We start from the raw sequence: 19,527 nt of genomic DNA, 5'->3' as shown, positions 1-19,527 counted from the left end.
AAAAATTTCCCTAGGTTTTACTCACCACTTACTGCGGTATGAACTCGCATATGCACGAGTGAGATACAAAGCGTTACGAGTGGTGACTTCCTAACGCCTTCAGAAAGAGGGTTAAAACGAGAAAACGCAAGAGGAACAAAAAATGTCCCATCTGAAAAACGAAACACCTTCGATGTTCATTCTGAAAAGCAGTGAAATGTAGTGTAAATTTTGTTGCAAAAACATCGGAAAACAGCAAATAAATATCGTTAACGGGTAGTTTTAGTAAGGTGTAATCGATTAACGACAAAGTTTAATCAAATCGGTGTGTATTTGCAGTGGAAAACGTGTTGTGAAAAATTGCTTTCTCAATTTTAGCTGGCTGACTCCGTGTCTGTCTGCTAGTTAGCAAGAGGAGCCATGAATGGCTGCTGTTACTTGCATCGGACATAAGTTGGTGATTGGAGAAAAAAAGCAAATCTGGTTTACGGCACAATTCTAAGGTATGAACCAAAGGCTAGCGCTGTGATAAGCCAGAAATTTCGCGATATTTCTTTTGATTAGGTTAATTTTCTGCTCCCAGTCATTCCAAGAATTCCCGAAGGAAAATTCAATCTCGGTAAAGGGAATTCAATCGATTTGCGTGAGCAGAGTAGTGTTAGTGTATTACATGGTGGCACGAACACACCCGAACGCCACTGCTCGGACTTGTACACGCAGAGAAAATAACTATTGAATTCCATAAGAACCCCTTATGGTTTTGCGCCACAAGGATTCCTTATAAAAGTCATAAGTTTGGCTTATGAATTGGAGGGAAAATTTTGTTCTCGACTGCTAACGATTTTCATAAGTCATACTTATAAAATTTATTGGTCGTAGGTATGCATGTTATAAGAACAGACATATCAAAATCATAGCGTTTCAATATGAATTTCATGAACAGATTGATATGAATATCATTAGTTTAATGCTATAAAGCTTATAATTGCTGCCATGCAATTCATAATACTAGGGATTGTCACATGTTTTGTTAAAAAAAAAACTTTTACACTAGTTCTTACTTATTCTTTACTCGCAAATATTACAAATATATAGTTAAGAGTACAAGTAAATGGAGATTAAAATTCGGGAAACAAGTTCGCCTTTGATTCCTCTTGCCGAATGTCGTCAGCGTTGTCCCTTTCAACGATCACGAAATTTAATAGTTGCTAGAATAAACATAGATGACATTATGACCATATACCTATAGGATTTGAAGAGAGGTACTTACAGTTTTTTCTCCAATTTTCACCAGCTGTGAAAATTTCAGCTTAGCTTTATCCAGAAACTTCTAACACTTATCTGACGGTGTACAAATCAACAATTCTGCTCTGCCATTTTGATTTTATAAGATATGACTATGAAATTTTCACAATTTTGCCGTTTATGAAAATCATAAGTTACGCGTATGAGATGCGCATAACGTTCATATGAAAATCCTTAAGTATACTTACTTAAGTATACTATAATTTATAAGCTTGATATGCAATGCATAAGTGTCTAATGAAATCAAAATTATGCATGTTCATAAGTTATGACTTATGAAACTCTTAAGTGCTTTTCTCTCAGTGTACGAACGAGAAAAGCAGAAAACTGTCAAGCAAAGCAAGCAAACGAAGAAAAGAAACGGCTAAAGTTGAGTGAATTTGACAGACTCGTGTATCATTGACAGAGGAGCAGTGTGTTGGTGTTCTCTCGCAAGCACGGTTGAGGGTGTTTGTGTACGTGTATTCATTGAAAAGTTAACTGACAGATTGGGGGGTATCTTCCCAAAACATCCATACAAAGTGTATCGTAAACATTGCATCCTTTGCTGTACAGATTGCGCACGAAACGGCTAAAGCAGAAGAACCCCATCCAACGCAACCGTCGCCGTCGGTTGAACAAGTAGACGGACGGATTGCACGCATAACAGTATAAAAGAAGAGGGCAAATCATTCTTCTTGATAGCATATTTTCCACCGCTGGTCGCATGGCTGTTTTCATGTCGTGCGTTTTAGTTTGGCTACCATTTTCTGTTTGCATTTGTGGCCGTCATGCTATTATACCGTGCCTGACAGCCATGGGTTCGAACTCGTATTTTTCCGTTGGCGGATGGATCCAACCAGAGGCAATAAGAAGAAACGATAGGATTTCACTTGGTCATCGGGTGTATGACCTTGAAAAGTTCCATGAGTTTACTGTGACTATTGTGGGTCAGCTGATAGTCGGTACAGCGGCTGATGTGTTTTTCAACTGGACTTATCAATGAAATGGCTTAAAAAGGGAATACTTCATTAACATGTGCAACTATTAACTTGTACTGAAGTGCAAAAAAATATTTTTTACTCGCATCGCTATAATAACGCTATAATAAATGCGTATCAGTTTTGAATGATTGTCTTCTTCTAGAAGATAAACTTACAAAACTTGTTCACATAACATGTACATTTAATGCATCACTAGACAAATTGATTATTTCTAGAAAGATGAAAAACTATAAATTTTTGCTAATCTTATGTTACAAGAGCAGGCTCAGAGGTAAATGAGTAGCTGTAGCAACTTATTGAAAAACAATTTGTATCAACTGGAAAAAGAACCTATTGTCGTTAAATATTCTGTCTTGTATGTTTATCTGGAATGAGTTTAAAAGCTAAAATTTTTAAAACAAAAAACCAGATTGTGAATATTTCAACTTAATCACAGTTTACCTTGTTTCACAGCTATCTCAACGACGACAGTGTAAGTCAACATTAATAACTCCACATACGCTCATACGTCTTGAGTGACGAACTTGCATTTTTGCGTTCCACATCGCTGCTGACAGAGAGCAAAAAAATCTGCTTTCGCAAGCGTACAGCGGAAAGAAAGTGATAGCTGGTGGCTACTTATAACAGCAAACGTTACTCGACCGTTACAAGTGCGGAAGATAATGGGCAAGAGACATGCTACCGATAGCGAAAATCAGTTTGAAACACCGCAGAAGCGACAAAAGGTTGCCGCCACACACACGAACTCGCTCGCGGAAACACCCAACGGTAGTCCAGCGCTGAATGTGAGTTTTACTCTAACCCGCGAGTTCGTCGACGGGACAATACTGACTGATTTAACACTAAAAGACTGGCGCATCGGCAAACCTATCGGTAAGTGATTGAAAATAGATATTTGTTTTCTTATATTAAAAGGTAAACGTAATTTGTCTTTCTAGGCAAAGGAAGCTTCGGTGAGATATTTCTGGCTTCAGATGACGTATTTAAACCAGTCACCAGTCAAAATGCAAAATACGTTGTTAAAATCGAACCCCACTCTAATGGGCCACTATTTGTGGAGATTCATGCATTGCTCAACACTGCCAAAGCTTCTGGTAAGTAACATCAGGAATTTTCAAATTGCATTGGTGTCTAAACTTTTCCTCCTGAAAAACAGAATCCAACATCATTCCGCCTGGTATGCCGGAATACATAGCCTCCGGGTCGCACTATTTTAAAAACGAACGTTACCGCTTTCTGATCTTGAAACGCTACCAGCGAGATCTGCATTCACTGATTAAAAATAAGCGTGTCGAACCGAAGAGCGTCCCGATTATCGCTTGTCAGATACTGGACGTGTTGGAACATCTACATGACAAGGGCTACGTCCATTCAGATATCAAGGCGGAAAATCTTATGCTGGGTAAGGTTCCTGTTTCGCTGTTGGCCAATCTGAAGAGTACTAAACTCTTCGAGAGTAACCAAAACCAATCCCCAGTGAAGAATACTAAAAATGCTAGCAAAAGTAATGGATATACTGGGTTTACATCTACGCCTTCCGTGCTTATGAAGAAAGTTCTCACAAATGGAGTGGAATTCAGCGGCTCTAATCCAGTTCGCTCATGCCGCAATGGCGGCGTAACGGAGTTTGAAACCTACAAAGATATGGTAAAATCTCACTATTTGCGCCCGCTGAAAAATATTGTCTATCGAGACGATAGCGACGAGGAAGAACTTAAAAATGGCAAAAAGAAGCGCAAGCGAAGAAAGGATGGCGATAATAGTAAATCTTTCTTCTACACAATTACGACCAAGAACGTAAACGATACTTACAAACAAATTGATGTACAAATCAGTCGCAACGGGGCGGCTCTCATCAATGGAACAGCTGCGGCACAGGTAGTGAACGGAACGAAAAGGAAACCCGGTAGGCCTCGTGCACTTCCCGCAGAAGAAGCGACGGAGGATCGCATTCACTTGATTGATTTTGGACTGGCATCAAAATTCAACGATTCAACCGGACAGCATAGGCCGTTCTGCATGGATCAGCGGCGTGCCCATGACGGTACACTGGAGTTCACCTCACGAGATGCGCACATGGGCGCGCATGCTCGTCGAAGCGATCTGGAGTGCTTAGGGTAAGTAGCAGATACCTTTTGATCGTAGAGTCCAACAAGTAGTAATCTTAAAATTTCACCGATACCGGTGTTTCTTCATATTTGATGCTTACGCATTTTACGCTTTTTTATCATGTCGAGCGTTTATCAAAATGTTATCTCCAACAAACATTGTTGATTTAGAATTATTATACTGTTAGGAGTTGAAACTCTCTTCGCTCTGAAACTTAAGACGATGAAGACATTCGGCAACAGTAACCAAAAAGACCCCGTGACGTTTGCATATATCATAATGATGTTAATATTCTATATTTGATAGAAGCTTTCTCATCTGACACTGGTTTTACCCGCGATGTGTAAATTAAATCCGAGACGTTATCTCATTGATAACATTGATATAATGCCTGACTCCCTACTAGATTTCATTGGCATATATAGAGTTTATTCGTGTGGCACGTGCAGATGTGATGATAGATAATTTCGGTTTCCTCAAACCATTCGTTTTGGAGTTCGTAAAAATCGTACAAAATAGAATAACCCCCACATACCTATTTCAAAATCCAAACACTAATTGATCTTCCACTGTTTGTTTTTTATACTTTTAGCTATAACCTAATCTTCTGGAGTCGCGGTTTTCTTCCTTGGAAGGACGAAAAGCTGTTGAATCAGCCAGAACAGGTGCACCGTATGAAGGAGTACTTCATGACCGATGTGCGCGAAATGCTGAAACTAATTTACGGCGAAGATTGTCCAAAATACTTGGGAGAATTTCTCCATTATGTTGGTGGACTGACGTACGATGAGCGACCGAACTACGACTATCTGCGCAACCTATTCTATCAGGAACTACGCCGTCTAGGATATAATAACAAATCAACCCTCAAACTAAACGTCGATAACATTGTTAAGCTGAGCGAGCCGCTCACTGCCCAGGACGAAGCGGAAATCACTAACAAAATCAATCATGTGAAATCGTTGATGAAGATGGGCGTACTTCCTTATCGGGAGAGTACGTTGCACAATAAGACTACCTCGCCAAAAAATTTACGCTCGAAGCGAGACAGTACTAGAACTCCGGCCACTAACGGTAAAGCCACGAATGGTGCCAAGAATGGGGTGGTAACCATCAAGGAAAGCTGTAAAAAAGAGAAAAAGTTTTCTTGGTCTGAAATACTAAGCACCGATCCGGATCAGATAGCTAGGGAACGTGCCGAGAAAGAGTTTGAACGGGCAGACCAGATAGAGGAAGTAGTTATCAGCTATACTGGCAATCCGACATACGCAATACGGGAGCTAGAAAACAAGCGAGACTTAGGAACACCCGGTGGAGGACTGGACTATACAGAAAGCGAAGATTATATCAAAGGCTATACGAAGCCGATGATGGAAATCCTAAGAAAACGGCAGTCGCAATTGTTGAGAGATATTGGCCATTCGAATGGTTATGGAAGTGGAGTCAAAGAGCCACCCGACGATGCAGGTGAAGAAAGTGAACAGAGTGATGAAGAAGGAGAAGAAGAGAATGGCGAAACTGAAGATTGCGAAGAAGAGGACAGTGTGAAGCAAGTTAATGAAGAAGAAGACGAGGAAGAAGCAGAAGTAAGTGATGGCGAAGAACAGGCTGCTACGGATGACGAAGAAGATGAGGAAGACGCAGAAACCGAAGCAAATGCTTCGGAAGCCGACTCTGGTAACGACGACGTTGATGACGAAGAAGAAGAAGAACAAGATGACGATGAAGATGGCCATGACGAACTGAATTATGGTAAGAAAAAAATAGTTCCAAATAGGCTACAAAATTCGCAAAAGGCAGCACGGAAAACGAAGCACAATGTTCAGAAGATTGAAAGTGATAGTGATTTTAACGATGCTGGAGAAGAGGAGAACGAAGAAGATAATGAAGTGATAGGTAGAAAGTATAAAGGTCGTCGGAAGCAGTTTCAATCTGAAAGCAGTGAGCAACACGATAGTGATTTTAACGATCAGGAAAGTTCCGAATATGATAGCCGCATTATACGTAGTAAAAAGCCACGAGGCCGACCAAGACTGAAGAAGGATCTGGAGCAAACAGCCGAACTAAAACAAACTCACTCAAAAGCCAACGCCGGCGCAAGCACGAAAGTTCCTGTGATAGCAAGAAATAACAACAACATTACTAAGCCGTACTACGGCGACGTGGACGATTCCTCTCACGACGTTCCATCGCAGCAGCAAAAGTATCGACTAGTAAAGCGACGCAAATCTGGTCTACGAGAGCGGATACGACCAACCGATCGTAGTATAAAGTATCACGACGATCTGGAACAGAAAAAGTCCAAACGAACTTCACGCAAGCGTTATTCACACGACGAGGACTATTGTCAAGAAGAGGATGAGTCTTCCTGCAGCTCTAGCCAAACAATCACTTCGGTTACTTCTTCGCATTCTGCGGGCAGCGGCACTGGGTCTGACTTCTCTAGATACCTCCAGAGCGGTGCAATTTCAAAACGCAAGTCTTCCCGGAAGCGTAAGATTCGCTCTTATTCGAACAGCAGTCGTTCGGCCCTCTCTTCTCACTCACGTTCCTCTTCCGTACATAATGTCGCAACAATCAACGGCGTTACCAACAATGGGTTAAATCGAAGATTTGCGGGAGATGACGATGAATTTTTCGACGACGATGACACACGTGACATGGATTACAGCCCGTGTAAAATAAAACGAATCCGAAAACCAGCTAATTCCAGGAAAACAATAACACTAAAAAAAAAAAGCGGAGAAGGTAAAGGTAAGTGAGAGTTCCATTATTGAGTACCGGCAATTTTTAGTACCGGTTAGTTTAGTTTATCAACTTGCTAGTTTTCCGGGTGCATTCATTATCAGTGTTCAAATTTCCGTCAAGGTTGACTGTTTTGTTCGTTTAGACTCTAACCGAAGTCAATTTTTTTTCGTTTTCTTTTTCTTTTCTTCGAACCTCGCTACGGGTTTACTCTTTTTCCAGGCTCGTTTTCACTTGTCTAAGCTGTGACTGGTCCAGCACGCCTGCACCTACCTGCGTTCTTAGTATTCTACTCTGGTGATAATGTTTGGAGCATTTGCGCGCCTTGCTAGCGAAAGCGGTTCGATATAGGTTCGGTTCTTTCGAATGCCGTTTTTTATTGTGAGATCTGGATCAATTGGATACACAAAAAAGACTGATTATCATTATGTTAAAAAAAATATTGTTCTCGGCTAATGTTGATGGGTATAAGTTTATTTTTTTTATATTATGTTTACAAAACATATTTTGTACAACTTTTGCTCATCGCTGAATTACTTTACAATATTTATTTTTCTATAATTTTGAAAAACCGTAGAATAAACTGTTCAAATTTTCATGACCACTAGTATAGAGCGATTCGAAGTTGAATGGCAAAGGGTTCATTTTGAATTTTTTTAGTAAAAACATTCGAAATAGTAAATTTGGTTCACTTGCATTGACTTTTCTTAGTAGTAGAATCAAGTAACGAAACCCATTATTTAAACGTCATTCAGCCTTGATTTAGGAACCTAGTATAAAAAGACCCATTTGCAGAAAAATCTATACCATTTTTTTCTTGTGGAAGAGTCAAAACTTGCCTAAAATTATGCACGCTCAAAATATTCTTCCAGTTTTAGGTTTTATGTAACCGAAATTTAGCCTTTCCAGCTGGTTGGCTGCGAAGTCTGTATATAGTAAACAGAAGGTCAAGTTCCGAATCGGAATGTAGCACCAAGGCTTTGCTTTTGCTTTGCTTTGTAATCGAAATTTTAAAATTGAGCTGGAAGGTGAAAAAGTTCGATTTTAATAGCTGCTGAAATTGGCACCTAGTAGCGCGCATATTTAAATATCGGAATGCGGCATTCTATTACGACGAAATCAGTGAAAGTAATATCTAAATCTGAATTTTATAAATGAACAAAATTACTAGGGCATGAGCAACTCTATTTTGTCCAGTAAAACTTATGCTATTACGAAAAATATCATTCAATATAATATAATTTAAAAAAAATATGAAAATTTGGCAACATATCTTTGAGACATTAGCCAAAACTACTCTTGTGCACGTTTTCGTATCGAGAACAATCATTCTCGAACCTATTTTATCCAATAGGGTCCAGATTACTGTAAACAATAAATGAAGCACCCATCGAGTATTTCACAAACAACCTTCTACCGAACCGCATTTGCTGTAACCGCCTACCATCCGTCATGAATACGTGTGCAGGGCAACCGCAACTCCAGTTAAATTTTAAAAACCACTTCTCCGTGCACCCACTTGCCTTCCACCATCTACTGCCGTTCAAACTCCTGGGGCACAAAACTAAAATCCTGAATGGTTGACCACCTACCCAAAACCACCCTGTACCTGTGTCTGTATCTTGTACCCCACAGGAACGGTACCCGAAGCGGTGGTACTTGTGTCAAAGGCATTACCCCCCAAAGGAAACGGTGTCGTTGCCAATCTTCGCGGACGGCGTGACCAAAACATCAGAACCTACAGCCGTGGATAGTTCCGGTACACGAGCTTGCGGCACAAGACAAACGTTGGCGATGGTTATTTGTTTCGGATTTAACGATGAAATTGTGGTAAAGTGAAACTGCAAGCAGTAAGTGTAACATGAAATAGTTTAGATTGTAAACTAAACAACAGTGTGTAAGAGAAAGAGATACACTCATTGACTTAGTTGGTACCGTTAATACCGCGGAATCACCTTGCTTGAAACTTCCATTTGTCAACTGCAGGGAAAGTTAATGTACTTTTTCAATTAGGAAACAATTTTTAAACTGTATAAAGCTGGTATTACCATGTCGCTTTATTATCTATCAATGAACAAAATATTCAATGCATTCAAGAATGATAATCAAATCTCAAAGTTTTCAGAAATTTATTTTTTCTCGGTTGTTTCATTTCATGTTATTTATTTCCTGTATTGTAATATCTAACTCTCTTAGTTCTTAAAAATTTAAAACCATGCAATTCAATAATTCAAATTTATGACAGAGACATTGTAAGATAAAAACCTGTACTTTTCTATTGTATTCCAATAAAGAAAATAGAATAATATCAAGCGCATGTATTTGTAATCATAACTATCAACCAAATTCAGACGAATGAAATTAATAGAAATGTAATGCCATTGTGACTCAAATTCTAACCAGTTATACGAAACTTGAAAAAACGTAAAAGCATGATTAAAATCTAACCCAACATTGTTTGGTTGAAAATCAAGCTGTCACTTTCGTTCTGGTATGTTACGAGAAATCTCTCAGATACTCACGTTGTGATATCGATTGCAAGTATAATTTTGGTTTGTGAAAGTATTTTTGGAAATCGAAAATGTTCACGATGTGATTTTTGAGAAAGATGTCACAATTAGATGAGATTCTAACAAACTAGACAAACCGATGAGTTCATACTGTTGTAGGAAAACCATAACTAAAAATTGCAAGCTATCGTGAGAAAAACCATTAAGCTTAGCAAATTTTTGGAGTGCAGCCGACACAACATCCTTGCAAGATTATCAGTAGTTTTGAATGAAAAAAAAAAAAAGAAATTGTAACTGAAACGCCCCCCGCCGACAAACGGGAAATTTAAGACTTATATGTTATGTGTAAATATGTTCGAGATCCGCACAAGAAACAGGAAAACGCGTTTGTTAATGTACCCATTTTTCTCTCTCTGGAAAGTACCATCTCATACTATTCAAACTAAACTTTGTTGAATATACTACTATTGTGTTTGTTGAACAAAATTAAAATACGGCACAGAAAGAACCATTAGTCGTTTTGAAACTATTCGTGACTAAAGCAGCATCCTAAATAACTGTATTTAAAGGTGGTAACTAAATAATTAAAACAAGATATGCATTGAACTATTATAAATAATAAACAACAATGGAGTATATAAGGTAAGAGAAACTAATTGAATAATAAAATTAAATAAATGAAAACAATTATTCTGCAGTAATAAAGAAAAAGCCTGTATTATAGTTAAGCGCGGTAGGAATGAATTCAACAGTGAATATCGATCAAACACTATTCTTCAGCAAATGTAAAAACTGAAACAAATAAATACCTATTACAAAACATACAGCACCGGGAGTTTTGTAGTTTATAGAACGTGAAAGAACGGTTTAATAACTTGCATTGCAGGAGAACGTCAGTTACGAAAGAGACGTACATCAAACTTGAAAAGGTGCATCGGTTTGGATAAGAGTGGCGATTGGGAAATTCTAGTTTTGAAAGAAACTGCAGTGACTATATTTTCACAGCTTTATTCCAATATCCTAGTTATTTTAGTACCGTAAAACGGGGTAGCATTGATCAGCGGGGTAACATTAATCAGTTTTACCCTTCTTATGAATAGTTGAAATTGAAGTTGAAAACTGCTCCGTGATTACTTTTGCTAAATTTGAGTATAACATCTTAGTCTTGTGTCATTCGAGGTCTAAACAATATTGCATTGGTTAAAATTTTTTATTGTTTCGATGACCAAATTTTAAAATTAATTTGACCGTAATATTTCTTACTCTCAGTAAGTGCCAAAAAAGCACTTTATACTAGTCGAATATTGAACATTTCGTATTATTTGACATGTTATCCAAATCCGTTATTTAATTTTCTCAATCAACTAAAAAAATATTTAGTCAAATTTGTTACATTAACAGTAGTTAATTAATTTATATTTGTTAAGAAAGTCCAGTTTTATGCAGGGGACTATAAACGTCAACATTTTGCTTATCAATCATCAATTCATCACGACACCAATATTTCATTTCAAATGCTTACAAAACCTTTCTTATTCATTGAAAGTGCACATTGTACTGAAAACAAATGTTGAGTTCTTGTTTTTTCCATCTAAAACGATATTTATTCGAGAATAAGTTTACCGACAATTTGAGACGTTACTCTATTTCACTAGTTTTAGGGCAAACCAACCCAAAAGTGGGTACCAGTATCGCTGGTACCAGAGTCAATGAGTGGTAGATGGAAAATATATGGAGTTTGACAACCACACGAGCCCCTTGGTCCTATGCTCTAGCCAGGATGTTGTCTTGGCTAGAGCATAGAACGTAAGAGGCTAGAGCTGGCCTATTAAAACTTCCGTTGTTGGAAAGGCCATGCATATATGATCAACATACGTTTTCTGAACACAAACATTTTACAACGCAGCAATCGTTACAAAATACTTCTGGCACATTTCGCGACCAACGTTTACATTTTTCATCATCGAAACGTATAATTACATATGGCATAAAAATGACTCGCAGTACATACCGCGGCTAGGTGCAAGGACAGGACTATTCTCCGCAGTAAGAGCAGTCAAGCACAAAACAGATCGTAGAGGTCCTATGCCGCATCCAAAATACGTCATACGGCATACATTCAACGCGTGCGATGTCCACCTCGTCGATCTCTATCCGAGTCTCTGTTGAAAATTATTTTTGCCGGTCGCTCATCCGCCATACGCGCTTTGTACCAGCCTACTGTAACCCGTCGTGTTTCGTCAGCACCTTCCAAGGCTATGTTGAACAGCAAGCATCCAACTTAACGAACGCATCCGAAAATTCGCCAGTTGTCCTGACAAATGATGTGAAACAGTCAAGAGTCGCACGTATCAATTAAATCAGTTTTGTTAGGAAATCATTTCCAAGCATAATCTGCCACAGCCCATTACCTTTCACTGAATCATACGCCACCTCGAAATCTATAAATATGTGATGTGTCTGTAAGTTGTGTTCTTGGAACTTGATAATGTTATTTAAAATTTGAAGTATGTCTCCCATTTTTCTCCAGTTTGAGCTTTGCATTTAAAAAGTGATCAAAATATGACCATGTGGTTTAAAAACGGCCCCCTAGCTAGTCAGGAAGCGCGTAATATTTTCAGAGACTTAAATGAAGTTTTTCTGTAAGTAAACGTAGAAGCAACGAACCCGGCGAGCAATTACTCTGCGGCCTTCGGACGTACCAGAAATCTACAGGAATGGTTAAACGCCTACCTATCTTTCATTTTTCTCTGGTTTGAGCTCGTGGGTAAAACCTGTGTTGTTCAGTGCTGTCATGACCGGCATAATGTCTTCTTGCTACTCGTACTCTACTGTTATCAGCAGTCCCTCATCGATCTCATTTAAATCACGTTTTCCGTTTTGAGCCACGAGTACCCAACAAACAATTGGGCTGAATGAAACAGCTAAGAATTTAAAAATAGCTGAATAAAGTCGGCATACAGGTGAAACGGATTGCCACAGGGTTGTTTTTTCAACTGAACAAGCAATAAATTCAGGTTTAAAAAAACTTGTGAAATACTCCACGCCATTATTCAATTATTGGCTGGTTAAGCGCTATTTCAATTTAAAAAATAGCTATTAGACAACATCAATTAAACACTGAACAAACTGGTTGAATAAACGCTCCTTGATACTTACTGTCTTCTGTCTAAAAATTTATCATTTTTTTATCCGGTGTTTAAAAGCTTGTGAGATATTTAAAAAAGCGAAACGTATATGTACGATAAAAGTATATGTTAAAAAGCGAAACGTATATGATAAAAATTATACCAAACAGAAAGAAGTCAGTATGTTATTTTAATTTAATTACTGTTAATTAATTTGAGGACGAGGAACTATTTCAAAATGGTTATAATGCTTTCATAGAGCCGATGGGTATTAATTCTAGGTAATAGCAATGTATATTGGAAATAACTGAATTTACAATGTAAAAGGTGATTTTTTAAGAATTTGGTTTTTCTTTGAAAAAAAAACGCAAAAAATTACAAAACTGTATGAAATCTTTATTTGAGCCGATAAATTGGTTTATGCATTTTGGTTTTTGAAGATAATGTTATTCAAATGTTGGCCACGGCTACGTTTTAAATGGTCCATACGAAAAGTCCAATTTAGGGTCACTTTTTCGAGCATTTAGGCTTGTATCTCGCGAATAACGCGTGTAATGTTGTCTTCTAAGGCTGGAATTGTTGGCTTATCCGCATAGACGAGAGACTTAACGTAGCCCCACAAAAAATAATCTAGCGGTGTTAAATCGCATGATCTAGGCGGCCAATTCACCGGTCCATTTCGTGAGATGAATTGCTCACCGAACTCATTCCGCAATATGTCCATTGATTCGCGCGATGTGTGGCACGTTGCTCCGTCTTGCTGAAACCACATGCCAACAAGACCCAGCTCTTCCATTTCCGACGAAAAAAAATCAGAAATCATCGCGCGATAGCGAGCGCCATTGACCGTAACGTTGCGATTTTGATCATCTTTGAAGAAGTACGGACCAATGATGCCTCCAGCGTGTAAACCGCACCAAACCGTGCATTTTTCTGGGTGCATTGGCGATTATTGTATTGCGTCTGGTTGCTCTTCGATCCAAATGCGGCGATTTTGCTTATTAACATACCCATTTAATCAGGAATGAGCTTCGTCACTGAACACAATTTTTCGGTAAAAAAGTGGATTTTAAACATTTTTCACAGAGAACGAATTTTGGTAATAAAATTCGATTATTTGTAAGCGTTGTTCAGGCGTAAGTCTGTTCATGGTGAAATGGCAAACCAAACTGAGTACATTAGACTTTGACAGCTGTCAGAATTCCCGCGTGAACTGTCAAATCTGAATACACGAAAAACCAAATAGCAAAAAATCATCCTTTATTCTCCTTGTCATTCTCATCAGGAACAATAGTTCTTGTCGTTGTCACTCGCTTCATAAATGCCATCAGCAGTATTTTGAATTTTGAGTATTTACACCAAAAATTGTGAATATTTTTGAAAACTGATATATGATTACCCAAGAAACATTTTTTGGCTAAATGAGAGCTTTTATCTAATCTTATTCAGCTGACAGCTGAACATTGGTCGAATAATGTATTTCTAAGTGTTTCATCAGCTTTTAACCAGTAGGTTTTGGAGAGCACTTTTTCAGAAAGACAATGTACAATTTTAGTAGCCATGAAGTTATCATATAGGCGCTTACTTAGACTAATAGCCAGCTACTGTTGGCTGTAAAAGAGTTTTTCTACAAGCTGTACAAAGAATGAATAATGGCTTCTACAGAATCGATCAGCATGTATAAAAGTTGTTCAAATGGCTGAGTTACTTCTTATTAGGCCCTTGTTGGGTTATTGAAGAAGCCGAATATAACAAGTAGCTGATTTAGTTCTCCAAAACCTACTGGTTAAAAGCTGATGAAACACTTAGAAATACATTATTTGACCAATGTTCAGCCGTCAGCTGAATAAGATTAGTTATAAAAGCGCTCATTTAGCCAAAAAATGTTTCTTTGGTAATCATATATCAGTTTTCAAAAATATTCACAATTTTTGGTGTAAATACTCAAAATTCAAAATACTGCATTTTATTCTCTAAATTGGCAACTATCATATTCAAACGAGGTTTAAACATTTTAGGACGGTTTTCTTCGTTATATTTGCAACTCAAGTCTTTTTTACGCGGGCCCATACAAATTTGGAACGCATCCCCCGCGTAAAAAAAGACCTTAGTATATATGAGATAACGCTAACGCAGAAATGGAACTGCTTTAACTAGGTTCAGAGTGATTGGAATAGTGTTCCTCGATTGGGAACCTCAATTAATTATTGTTGGAGTTTACTATATCAGTATCATTATCTGGAAACAAGTGCTGACAGAAAAAAGACAAGTTGATATACTTATGTTTTGTATTCCACTTTACACATTTCGAGTATTTCGTCTTAATATACAGGAGGCTGCATAAGCTGCCTAGAACAGGTTTCCTACCCTAAAACTGTATTAACTTAAAGCAAATGGCGCATTTAGTGCATTTAGTATTTGCTAAGTTTTGCCCAACTTCCATTGCAATGTACCGTGAAGCATCCTAATTCTGCGCGGCTCTTGATTCTGCGCACTTCGTATCAAAATGTTGATGTCGTTTAGTAAGAAAGGAAACATAAACAGAATGTTAACAGTTTACAGTTTACGGAAATTACTTTCAAACATCATTTTTGAAAATCTGCTTTTAATCGATATTTTTTTAACATTTAAATACGAAGTGCGCAGAATTAAGAGCCGCGCAGAGTTAGGGCGCCTTACGGTAGTAAGTATTCTGACAGTGGAGGCTTTTAAATTGAAAAAGAATATCTAATAAGTATTTCTATGAGACAGCAAGTACTTCATATGTTGTTTTCTAAAGTACACTATACTCTATTCGGGTGTTTCACTTTTTCATGCACTGCAGATTCAGCATTGCAAAACTTGTTGAACGAGTTTTCTGAAATCGACTGATTGAATGCCAAACAGATGCTCAATTATAGTTGATGAAGTAGTGGTTCATGATGATTGTGTATCAGTTTGATCATTGCAATAGTTTTTTCAACTATAAGTAATTTATTAGAAAAAGTGATCAGCTATTTAAACAGCAATGACGTTTGTTTAATTCATTCAACCTTCTTCCGAAATACTAAATGAATAAGTATGTTAGCTATAAACGCTGCAAATCAAAATTTAATTTGGAGAACAGTTTTAATTATATGAAATATCAAACAATATTTCTCTCTATTAAGTAACATGTTTGTCGTGCTTCTTATTGCCACAGTGATTAGTTTTGTCTAATCCTTTTAATTTTTTTCGTTTTTACCCTATTTACTCTATTCAAAAGTAACGCACGTTACAGAAAGCACGACATAAACGTCAACCACTTCTGGAACGCTCTCTTTGCGCTTAAATAAAATAAGTGTAAGAATATAACTTCATCTCTTTCCTTCTAATTATGTAGTGATTATTCAGATTATTCGCTAGCCTGCCGGCTAGACTTGATTCTAAATAGTAGAATATAAATACTGAATGTTATTATCAAAAGTGTTTGTCGTTCAAAGGAATTTGATACGGAATTTTAACTTGTCGCCGATATTCCTACGAGTAAGTAAAATATATATTTATTTTCCCTGCGTTATTTCGTACATTATTAGATAGAGCAATTATATATACGTACAAACTTGTGACACCGGTTTTATTGTTGAATCTATCACATTTTGACCGAGCGAGAGCCAGGGCAGCAATGTATAAAGCCAACAAAATAAAAAAGAAGTTTGCGTGATTGAATAAGCTTTAACTGCGTTTTTATATTACGACATTACAAGATGAATTCACTAACTTTAAACGAACACAAAATTGTCAGGATTTTGTTTTGTTTCAAATATATTTCACCGCTTTCAATAGTCCTATGAAGAGATTTTTCGTAACACAAATCAAGGTTGCACAAAAATTGTTGTATTTGCATTGCATTGTGTACCATTGCGGTTTTCCAATTACTGGGCTTATTTTTATCTAAAATAGGATGCGAAATTATTGCCATTTTGTTGAAGTGTAGGTTCTTGAGTAGGTAGGCCTAATTTATTTTACGCAGATTTGCAAGTTGAAAGGTTATGAGATATGTGCACGCTAAAATGCCGAGGACGTTGATACCCTATGTACGACAGAATTCATAACCGTAGTTACTTATGGTGGCGTGGGATGGGGGAGGGAATGTTTTGCACCCTAATCGTTTGCATATCTAGCTGCGCGCTCAGCAGTGTAGTAGGCGTTTTTGGCGGGAAATAAAAAAAAAGAAAAGTATTGCATTTATATCTAATATACAACTTTTATTATTTTTAAACTGCTTTCTTCACAGAAAACGATAAACCAAGTAAAAAAATGCGTACGACTCCTAGTAATGTTACCGAAAACATTGCGACAGATATAAATATGATATTTTCTAGAAAGTATGACGTGGATGCTTTAAATATTTATAGTAGTTTTAGGTGTATTAAAGTTTTTCTGATGAGCAAACAAATTTTCGAAAATAATAAAAAATGATACATATATTGAAAATATTTTACTATGCACAATTAACAAATTTTACAATCCAGTATTGGAAGAAGTCAACTTCTTCTATTTAAGTGCAAATATTCTCTCCAGTGCAAAGCTCTAAGCAAAATTTGTTAAAACTAAAAACATATAATTCAAAAATATTTATCCTTCCCGTAAAGAGCACATGACTTTACTCATTAATAATGAATAACTGTTTACAGGGATGTCACTTTAATAGTTAATTAGATGATTTTTGGTGGCAGGTTGTCACGTTCTATCCTAGATGTGGTGTAAACGATGTGGAAGATTCTACGGCTATAAACCAACAGCCTAAGTTGTTATTGTCTGTGGGTTTTTATTTTCTTTAAAATAGCTCGAAGTGAATTGGGCGGGGGATTTCTCCCAGCTGGACTCCAAGTACAATACTGGGGTGACATTGTGCAACTCGATTCGAGCGATTTTTACTATTTTCGAACACGTCACACGATGCCAGTTTTGCTTCGAGCTCGAAAAGAGCTGTCATTGTCCTTTGGTTCATCTATCTCTCAAAATCAAAAAAATACGATAAATGACACATAATGCCATCAGCGATCATTTATTTTCGTTCGAGTTACTCAAAACGAGATACGCAACGTCACCCCTGGCCTAACAAGCCAGTTGTCGTATGTTCAAATCCCAGCTAGGGGGAGACTGTTAATGGTGATATTCCAAATATGAAATTCCGAAACAGCGTACGCCGATTGGGTTAAAAAATGTTATGCATGAATAATAGAGCTTTATGTATGACTAACGAACATGAGCATTCTTTTTAGAAAAGGTATGATTTGATTTGCTTTGTAAATGCATTTGTTTACTTTTGAGAAAACATAATATTTCAAACAAAAGCAATTGGAGTAACTCCCAATCGTTCAGATAGTTGATTGCAAGCCTTGATTTGGTTTTCATGATAGGCCAAGCCTCCCTCTTCATCTACTTTCTTCATGTGGATCTTCTCGGGATCTCCAGCCACCAATACTGGTTTTGATTCATCAGTCTGAAATCAAAAATTAAACGGTTTTTGTATCCATCTAGACGGTTAATACTGCGTTTTAGTCCTACTCTTGGCATATTTCGCAGAATACTGTTTAAATCAGACAGCCTTGTTTCGAACCCAGGTGCAAAGCAGCCCGTATTAATTGCCACGAAACATTGTCCTAGATTGGCTTCCGAATCCGCACCGGCATGAGTCCATTTTCGCACTTTGGTTGAGTAATTGGATCCGGCCATGATACCGCAGAAGACCTCCACCATTGCCGAGAGACCGTAACCTTTATAACCCGAGGTAAGCTCTGTACCGCCTAGTGGCATCAGGCAACCGGTGTCGAAAGCGACATTTGCGTCTGTAGTGGGATGACCAGACGGATCTTGCGCCCAACCAACCGGAATCGGTTCACCCTTGCGGCGTTGCATTTCAACCTAATAAAAGTAAATATCGTTTTAGAGATTGTATCAAATGGGTGTGGCTTCCAACCTTTCCTACAGCCACAGCAGTAGTTGCCATGTCCAGCACAAATCCATCCCCATTTTCAGCAGGTGCACCAACCGACAATGGATTCGTTCCTAGGGCGGCTTCTTTACTTCTAGTTGGACTAGCCAACGGTGATGTATTAGTCATTGATATGCCGATACAACCTTGCTTCATTGCACGTAATGTATACCAGCCAGCAATACCATAGTGATTGGATCCTAAAAAAAAAATGATCGTCTGAGACGGTTGAAATACGAATTTCAAAACACTTACTTTTAGCAACAACCCACCCAACTCCAACTTCCTTAGCTTTCTTAACCGCCAAATCCATACAGAAATTGCCAACTACGGCTCCCAGGCCGTTGTTACCGTCGACCCATGCTGCAGCAGGCATGTCGTTCAGCACAGTTGGTACCGCTGCTCCGTTGCAGGAATTTATGTGCAGATCATTGATGTACATTTCCAACCGATTCATACCGTGGCTAAAATGTCCACGATAGTCAGCCTCGACTAGTAGATCTGCCATTTGCTGAGCATGACTCAAAGGCGTCTTGGATTTGACGAAGCAATCCACCATGAAACGTCGAGCTTCCTCAACGGCGATCAAGCGAGGAGGCTGAGTTTGAGTAGCCATGTTTCTGATTTGTATCTGGTTTCTTACCGGTGCTTGGGCTACTGAGTAAGTGGATCTGGGAAAAGGAACTAATGTCAAAGTGTTAGTATTTATCTGAACAATAATGCTTGGTTTAGTCAGATAGTGGCTTATTGAACAATTTTACGGCATTCATACTGCCTCAATCAAAAATATGTGCAAAAATTTCGCATAA

General features: G+C 38.0%; 3 protein-coding genes across 8 annotated transcripts in view; 2 read left to right on the top strand and 1 right to left on the bottom strand.

The window, feature by feature from the left end:
* The first annotated feature begins 129 nt into the window (after positions 1-129).
* LOC129725326 (uncharacterized) lies at positions 130-10,455 on the top strand. Of its 2 annotated transcripts, XM_055680994.1 has the most exons (7): positions 148-255; positions 319-482; positions 2,721-3,140; positions 3,206-3,361; positions 3,424-4,384; positions 4,969-7,130; positions 8,757-10,455. In XM_055680994.1, exons 3-7 carry the CDS (start codon positions 2,930-2,932, stop codon positions 8,873-8,875), a joined length of 3,609 nt encoding a protein of 1,202 aa, XP_055536969.1. In that variant the 5' UTR covers positions 148-255; positions 319-482; positions 2,721-2,929; the 3' UTR covers positions 8,876-10,455. The 2 variants fall into 2 exon arrangements, with proteins under 2 accessions (XP_055536970.1, XP_055536969.1); XM_055680995.1 differs by having other exon boundaries at positions 130-482; positions 7,344-10,455.
* Positions 10,456-16,076: 5,621 nt separating this feature from the next.
* LOC129722577 (ADP-ribose glycohydrolase OARD1-like) overlaps positions 16,077-19,527 on the top strand; it is a 26,944-nt gene continuing 23,493 nt past the window's right edge. Inside the window, exon 1 of the mRNA XM_055676153.1 lies at positions 16,077-16,263. Coding sequence (XP_055532128.1) covers positions 16,189-16,263 — 75 coding nt within the window. The 5' untranslated portion in view covers positions 16,077-16,188. The remainder of the gene's footprint in view (positions 16,264-19,527) is intronic.
* LOC129722574 (uncharacterized oxidoreductase YjmC) overlaps positions 17,204-19,527 on the bottom strand; it is a 14,077-nt gene continuing 11,753 nt past the window's right edge. For all 5 annotated transcript variants that reach the window (XM_055676150.1, XM_055676147.1, XM_055676148.1 and 2 more), the window contains 4 exons: positions 18,974-19,402; positions 18,704-18,918; positions 18,292-18,648; positions 17,204-18,226 (listed from right to left, as the gene is read on the bottom strand). In XM_055676150.1, the coding sequence (XP_055532125.1) occupies positions 18,068-18,226; positions 18,292-18,648; positions 18,704-18,918; positions 18,974-19,402 (1,160 nt within the window). In that variant the 3' untranslated portion in view covers positions 17,204-18,067. The remainder of the gene's footprint in view (positions 18,227-18,291; positions 18,649-18,703; positions 18,919-18,973; positions 19,403-19,527) is intronic.

The sequence above is a fragment of the Wyeomyia smithii genome, chromosome 2 (genome assembly GCF_029784165.1).
Source record: "Wyeomyia smithii strain HCP4-BCI-WySm-NY-G18 chromosome 2, ASM2978416v1, whole genome shotgun sequence".
In the NCBI taxonomy this organism is placed as follows: Eukaryota; Metazoa; Arthropoda; class Insecta; order Diptera; family Culicidae; genus Wyeomyia; species Wyeomyia smithii.
The sequence above is the reverse complement of the archived record's forward strand: the minus strand, read 5'-3'. Positions and strand labels throughout refer to the sequence as shown.